This window comes from Triticum dicoccoides, chromosome 1A (genome assembly GCF_002162155.2).
Source record: "Triticum dicoccoides isolate Atlit2015 ecotype Zavitan chromosome 1A, WEW_v2.0, whole genome shotgun sequence".
Lineage (NCBI taxonomy): Eukaryota > Viridiplantae > Streptophyta > Magnoliopsida > Poales > Poaceae > Triticum > Triticum dicoccoides.
In genome coordinates, this window is record NC_041380.1 from 482622493 (window position 1) to 482630439 (window position 7947).

Below are 7947 nucleotides of genomic sequence, written 5' to 3' on the forward strand. Positions count from 1 at the left end.
TCTATCTCCGGATCATTTGCGTCATCTTCTTGCTTCTTCTCCTCCCTATCCGCGTGCCAACGCAGGAGCTTTGCTACCTTAGGATCCACGAAATACCGCTGCAGACGAGGAGTGATCGGAAAGTACCACACCACTTTTCGAGGAGCTTTCTTCCTCTTCTTGTATCGAGTGACACCGCACACCGGACATATGGTAGACTCCGCGTGCTCGTCCCGATAAATGATGCAATTGTTCATGCACACATGGTATTTCACGTGCGGTAAATCCAGAGGACACACGATTTTCTTCGCCTCCTCCAAACTGGTCGGGCACTTGTTCCCCTTGGGAAGACGTTCGTGCCAGAATGACATGTTCTCGTCGAAGCATGCGTCGGTCATTTTGCGTTTTACCTTCATCTCCAGAGCCATGAGCGTTACTTTCAGGCGGGTATCCTCGGGCCTGCATCCTTCATACAATGGAGTAACCGCGTCTAACTCAAGTTGATCCATCTTGGCTTTCTCTCGGGCGGCAGCTCTTGCGTTATCCGTCTGCTTGAGAAGCAGCTCTTGAATATGAGGGTCCTGCACCCAGCCCATCGATGGTCCAGCGTCGTCTGCTCCGCTGGCATCATCATCATGTCCTGCATCTTCTACATGATGACTGTGTACAGCATCACCGTCGTGATCATCTCCTGGGGATTCTTCGTCTTCTCGCCCCCCCGAGCCGCGGTGGTTGTCTTGCTGCCCTTCCTCATTTCTTGCCCGCCCCCCATGGACGACTTCGTAGTCATCTTCATCACCTTGCCACCGATAGCCATCCATGAAACCACGCAAGAGCAGGTGGTCCCGCACCTTCCCGGAATCCGGGTCCGCAATAAGGCTATTCAGCTTGCATCTTCGACACAGACATCTTATCTCTGTCTCGTTCTTTTGAAGCATCTCGGCCTTCGCGGACCTTAAAAACCTCTTCATGATGCCTTCGGTCATCGTGCGGACCATGGTCGCCCGCGGGGTTGAGCAAAACGATATTTTAGAACCAAGAAAAAATTTGGCATGACTTTCCCTAAAAATAGGACCAAAAAGAATGCTTAATGCCAAAATTCTCGCCGAAACGGAAATGAATCAACATTCCGGCAAAATATTGGCAACTATCGCATTTCAAATACCGGTACACCTCCAAACACAAACACATATGCAACACCACAAACATATGCAACACCACGAACATACATAGATCTAGCTAGGCCATAAAAAGTGCATGTGCACATTGTTGTAGGGAGAACAACATAAATATAGCTTCCCCCCTTACTTACCTAGCAAAACAAGATAACTTAACCACTTAATTTGAATGAATCTATGGTGGAAATGAGGTGAAAAAGAGGAGGCACCCGAGACAAGGAGGAGGCGGTGGAGAGAATGAAGTGGGGAGAAAGTGAGTGGGAGGAGAGGCTGTCCAAAATATCTTGTTGCTGCCCACTTACTAATGGCGCACCAGCAACAAATGCGCCATTAGTAATCCAGGTTACTAATGGCGCACCCCCTGGTGGTGCGCCATTAGTACTTTTGCAAAAAAGGAATAAAAACAATAATAAAAAAAATAACATTAGTGGCGCACCTTCTGGCTGGTGCGCCATTACTAGTTACAACTAGTAATGGCGCACTACCAGGGGATGCGCCATTAGTATATTTGGACAGGCGCACTAGTTCAAAAAATTTTTTTTGGTACTAATGGCGCACCGTGGGTAGGGTGCGCCATTAGTAGTTTCAACACTAATGGCGCATCAGAAGGTGGTGCGCCATTAGTATATACTAATGGCGCACCACATGTCTGGTGCGCCATTAGTGTCATTTCCATCTATAGCCCTTTTCCTAGTAGTGCTAACCCGCCCTCTACCTCTCCCGAGAGTCGCCGCCGAGCCCTCCCTCTCCCGAGCGCCGCCGTCGAGCCCTCCCTCCCTCTCCCGATGGCCGAGTGATTCCCCAGAGATGAGGCCGCGGCCAACGGCTTCGGCCGCCGCTCGCTCCGCGAACAGGAGTCTTGGCTCCTGTTCCAGGCGAACATCCCGACGCTGCCGGACATGCGCGCCGGGCCAACGGAGTTGAGGCTCAGCAACGGGGGAGTGCCCATTCCCCCGTTGCCTGACGCCGTGGTGAAACCGGGCTACTTCGTCGGCGAGGTCGACGTCGTGCGCGCCTCCCTCACCGACGCCCAGCTCGCCCTTCCCGAGTACGCCGTCGACAACATAGCGGCGTGGACGGCGTACTTCCAGCGCCGGCAGCAGCAAAGGATGGCGTCCACCAACGGCGCGCCGGTGGTGGCCGGACCGAAGAATAGCGAGGGACGCCACCTGTGGTGGGGTGTGTCCCCGGCCGCACCCTCGAGGGCGTTTTGACGTACCTCGAGGGCGGAAACGACCCGCCGTTGGCATACCCCCCGGCGAGGGCGGCCGCCACGGCCACGGCTCACCGCCGATGCGACGAGCAATGGTTGCCCAGGAGGTTCGGCGCCTCCTCTTCTTCCTCCTCCTCCCGCTCTTCCTCACACTCGTCCGGCGCTACTCGGCGTCAAGGCCGAGCCCGCAGCGGAGACGCCGCTCGGCCGACGCACTCGCAACGCCGGCATCGTCATCAATGAGGGCGGCCGGCGCGCCTCCTCTCCGGCTCCTCCGCGCTTCGTCAAGCCCAAGACGGAGCCGGGCCTGGCGCCGGTGAATACGGAGCCGGGCCTCCCCGCGGTGAAGACGGAGCACGGCGGCGACGTCGAGCTCGACGATGACGCGACCCTAGAATGGGCGCGCGCAGATTCCCTGAAGATGGCGAGGGAGCGCCAGTGCGCCGCCCTGCGGCAATTCGCGCAGCGCCGTCGGGGCCGCGACGAAGGAGGAATCGTCGTCATCGAGGACAGCGACGACGACACCGCGCCGCCCCCACCAGCCCGCATAGGCGACGCCGGTCAGGGGTCCACCAGGGACGGGCGCGTCAAGGAGGAGAAGCCGGACGACGACGACGACGACTACTCCGCTTTTAGCCAGTTTTTTAATTATATATATTATGTAATAAAAACCCGATTTTTTAATGTAATATATGCCGAATTTCGCCGAAGTTTGAACTTTTCTATATTTTTTAAATTTTTTGAACGCGACTGGGGACGGCCCTGGGGCTGGCGGCTGGGGACCAATTCGCCCCCAGGACGATTTTTTGCACCGGCTCACCCCCAGAGAGCGATTTTAGGCGTCTCTGGTGGGCCAACGGCTGGAGATGCTCTAAGGATGAGAAGGCACTCCTAGATGGAGATCAACTCTGTTGCCATCTATAGCAAATAACTTTATGATAAATTTGCTGAAGTGCAGTATGATTTATATTAAAGTGACAAATATATTGCAATAGCTATATTCTGACGGCAACTATTTTTTTGACGACAACTTGAGGCATGAATGCAGAAGTTAAGATACAATTTGCAGTTCAGCTCTCATCAACGATATGACGGGAAAAAAAATTAATTGTACATTTCTAGAGTAATTTTTGCAAAAGTTCTCTGTTTTGTTGAAATCATAATATTTGACTGTCACGTGTTTACTGTAGCTGGTGAAAAAAAGGCCAAATTTTCTGCTGATTTCTAGCACAAAAGAAATTGGATGAAGGAGCATGGCTATCATTCAAACGAAACAAAGTCTCAATGTTCTCACATTTTAAACGAACAAAGCCCGAAGCAGGCCCCGCAAAAAAGTCTGAATTATATTGGCATCTTCGTCCCCATCCATCCTCCACGCTCCGCTGGTTCCATTGGCGATGGCACGGGGCTGCTCTACCAATGGGCAATGGCCGTCCTTATCGAGAGCGAAACGTCAACACCACCATCCCCACCCACTTGACTTTGACCGTTGACCCGCTGACATCACCCCCCACTCGTTCTTAAGGCCTCGGCCGCCCGCACTTCCTCCCCCCACTGTCCGTCCCCAGCAGCTCAGCTCAGCAATCCCCGCCAATCGCCATGGACGCGCTCGTCGCCGGACAGCAGGCCAGGCGGCGGATCCGGCCGCCGGAGCCCCTCGTGATGGCCGCCTCCCCGACCACGCCCGCCGCGTTCAAGTGCCCGATCTCGCTCGAGGTGATGCGCTCGCCGGTGAGCCTCCCCACCGGCGCCACCTACGACCGGGCGTCCATACAGCGCTGGCTCGACTCCGGCCACCGCACCTGCCCGGCCACGCGGCTGCCGCTCGCGTCCACCGACCTGGTGCCCAACCTGCTCCTTCGCCGCCTCATCCACCTGCACGCCGCCACGCTGCCCCCCTCGCCCTCGCCCGAGGAGGCGCTCTCGCAGCTCGCCGCCTCGCACGGTGAGCCCGCCGCCGCGGAGAAAGCCGTGCGCTCGCTGGCCGCCAAGATCGCGCCGGAGAAAGGGAAGCAGGCCTCCGTCGCGTCCGCCGTCGCCGCTGATCTTGATTCCACCGTGCCGGCGCTCCTCTCCTTCGCCAAGGGGGGCGCCGGCACCGACGCGCGCGTCGACGCGGTGAGGATCCTGGCCACTGTGGCGCCGGAGATGGTGCCCTACCTGACCCGGGACGGCACCGAGAAGCGTGGGCGGGTCAAGATGGCCGTGGAGGCCATGGCTGCCGTCTTGTCCGCGGGCGGAGTCAGCGAAGATGCCAAGAAAGCCCTCATCACCGCGCTCGTGGCCGGCGATCTGGGGCGCGTCGTGGCGACGCTGCTCGCAGCAGGTCCCACCGGCGTCGTGGTTCTCGAGGCGATCCTGACGTCGCCCGTGCCGGACGCCGACGTCAAGACCGCAATCGCCGACAGGTCGGAGCTGTTCCCCGATCTGGTGAGGATCCTCAAGGAGGCCGCGTCGCCGGCAGCCATCCTGTGCATGGCCGCGGCCGTGCAGGTACGCGGGCGGCCCGCACGAGCGTCGATGGTCCGAGCCGGCGCAGTGCCCGCGCTCGCGCTGGCCGTGGCGGCAGCGCCCACGGCCGCGGCGGAGTCCGCGCTGATGCTGTTAGTAGAGGCGGCCCGCTGCAGCGACGGTAAAGCAGCCATCGCCGAGGACGCGGCCGAGGTGGCGGCGGCCGTGATGGGCAGGATGATACGGGTGGGGCAAATGGGGCGCGAGGCCGCGGTGGCGCTGCTCTGGCTGTCGTGCTGCGCGGGGGGCGGGGAGCGGAAGATGAGGGAGGCGCTGGCAGCCGCGCCGGAAGCAGTGGGGAAGCTGCTGGTGGTGATGCAAGGGGACTGCTCGCCGGCGACGTCGAGGATGGCCGGCGAGCTGCTGAGAGCCGTGAGGATGGAGCAGGAGAGGAAGGGCATGGTCTCCTCCTCCTACGACAGCCGCACCATCCATGTCATGCCGTACTAGCAGCAAGTAAATTTGTCGAGCTAACCCGCTGTGCAAATTGTGTTTGCTTCCATTGGTGAAATCGCTGTGCAAACTGAAATAACAAGGAGAAATTCAGAGTGGAGACGCAAGAAACCAAGTCAAAGTGAGCAAGATAGCATTTTTGTTTGGAAAAATGTCGAGATACTCGCAGTATTGCCTGTACATGCGACCCTAATTTGGACGCGTAGTGGAGTGGATGGCTACCTCTTGTTCTCTTCTGAATTGGTGGTGTGCTACTGTGCTTATTTTAGATGCCTTTCGCAGTGGTTTTGTTAGTTTCAGTCAATGGACTGATCAACACACACGCGGTCGACATTTTTCGATAAAGAGCGATTTTATTATCTCAGAGTGTAGCATCAAGGGAATACAAAACATTATGAGTAACATCCGGCCGCATAACTAAGATGCATACAGCCAAATTCAAAAGTCTGACAAAAACATGAAATATAAACCGACATATCGGCAACAGTCCTATAGACCGACACTATGCCTATGTCGAAGGTGGTGGTGGGTCGATCCGGAGGTTATGCTGCCACCCATGCTGGGAAAAAACCTCCGTAGCCAGGGCTCCAACCGCGTACACACCGCCTTGAACAACGATTGATGCCCCGATCGTTGTAGCATGAACCACATATGAAGCGAGTGCGTATGACGGAAAATAACCTGCAGAGGAGAAGCATTTTTTTCATTAAAAACCAAATCGTTTCTACATAGCCAGAGCGACCAAATTAAGGCGTACGCTCCCACCCTTATAAACGCTTTAAATCTATTTGGAATACCGTCCAACCAGTGACCAAATATATTGGCAACACTTATGGGCGGATATATATTTGATGCTATTTGGATGATTGATCACGTAGAACGTGCAAACTTGAATTGGAAAAAGAGGTGTTTGATTGTCTCGTCATGAGTATAAAAACGACACTTCTTACTCCCTGGCCAGTTGCGTCGTGCGAGGTTGTTTTTGGTTAACAAAACTCCCTTACGAAGATACCATATGAAAATTTTCACTTTTAGTGGAATCTTGGACTTCCAAATTTTCTTGTTATTACTCACTGGTACCTCAGAATGTGTGAGCGCACGATACATAGAGTACTGTGAAAGACCCCGATGTAGTAAGATTCCAGCGAAACACATCCCGACCTTGTGTCAGGTTAATCAAATCCAACCGGGACAAAAGATTATGCCATGACAGAAGTCTGGGGCCAATCAAGTCCCGCCTAAACGAAATGTTCGGCGGGGATGAATTGAGCACGTGCGCAATAGTGTTGTTCTTATCGCGAGCAATGCTATATAAGGCTGGATATTGTTATCTGAGACTGGCATTGCCTAGCCAGATGTCTTCCCAAAATCGAATCTCCGACCCGTCTTTTATTGTGAAAGACCCAAAGCGAAAGAGATGTTTCTTTGTCGCCATTAGGCCAGCCTAGAAGTGTGAGTCACCAGGTTTCCAATATGCCTGGGACACCGCCTTTTGGCCTAGATACTTGTTGTGCAACATGATTTGCCAAACACCATCCTCAGTAAGAAGTTTGAACAATCATTTACTGAGCAAGGCCTCATTCTTGACCTGTAGGTCATGAATTCCAAGGCCGCCTTGATTTTTTGGCCTACAAACCATGCTCTATTTGACCAACCGATATTTTTCTTTTCTCCATCTCCTTGCCAAAAAATCTGGATCTAAAATAATCCAATCTTTGCCGGACCCCTTTTGGGAGTTGGAGAAAAGAAAGCATATAGAGAACCATATTTGTAAGTACGGAGTTAATCAAAACCAGCCGTCCTCCAACTGAGAGCAGCTTGCCTTTCCAACTGCTCAATCGTTTCTCTAGATGCTCCTCTACATGCTTCCACTCCACAATGGTGAGACACCGATAGTGGATCGATATTCTCAAATGTTTAATCAGGAATTGGCCATGTTGTGACGCCCGGATAGTTACGCTACAGTAACCCTCCGCTAATGATGCCACATCACCACGATTACTGTTGTTAATCTTGTGATGATTCAAATCCCGTTCAAATTCAAATTGAAAATCAAGTCAAACAATTAAAGTTTTCAAAAGTGAAAACTAAAATGTTCTTAATGTGACAAGTAAATCATGGATATTATTGGTGCAGGAACAAACTTTTTATAAAATACTAAATACCCTAAAGTGAACAAAACAGTAGCAAAAACAATTATTTAAAAGCTTTTATAATAATAAACCATCACAACTATTTTACTTTATGTGCCAAGTTAAATGTGGTTGTGGCATATTTACATATACTAATTTAGGTACAACTTTGGTATTTTATTAAAACTAAAATATGTAGGAACTAAATAAAAAATAAAAGAAAGACAAAACAACAAAAGAAAAAAAAAGAGAAACCCCCTGCCCCTGGGCTTCGGCCCGGCAGGCCGCAAGCCCCCCTCCTTGGGCCTCAGTCCACCAGGCCCAACCGGCCACCCCCTCCCCTTATCCACTCCCCCCACTCCTCCCACAACCACCGACACTCCCCCCGACTCCCGAAAATATCTCCTCCCCCCTCTCCCCCGATTGGATCGGGATCGAGGAAGAGGCCACCGACGCCGCTCCACGCCGTGCCCGGAGCTCG

The 7947-nt window shown here is 53.4% G+C and overlaps 1 protein-coding gene across 1 annotated transcript; it reads left to right on the forward strand.

The window, feature by feature from the left end:
• Nucleotides 1–3701: 3701 nt before the first annotated feature.
• On the forward strand, nt 3702–5602 carry LOC119281053 (U-box domain-containing protein 29-like). Its single transcript, XM_037561698.1, has one exon. It carries the CDS (start codon nt 3970–3972, stop codon nt 5329–5331), a length of 1362 nt encoding a protein of 453 aa, XP_037417595.1. The 5' UTR covers nt 3702–3969; the 3' UTR covers nt 5332–5602.
• The last annotated feature ends 2345 nt before the right edge of the window (nt 5603–7947 follow it).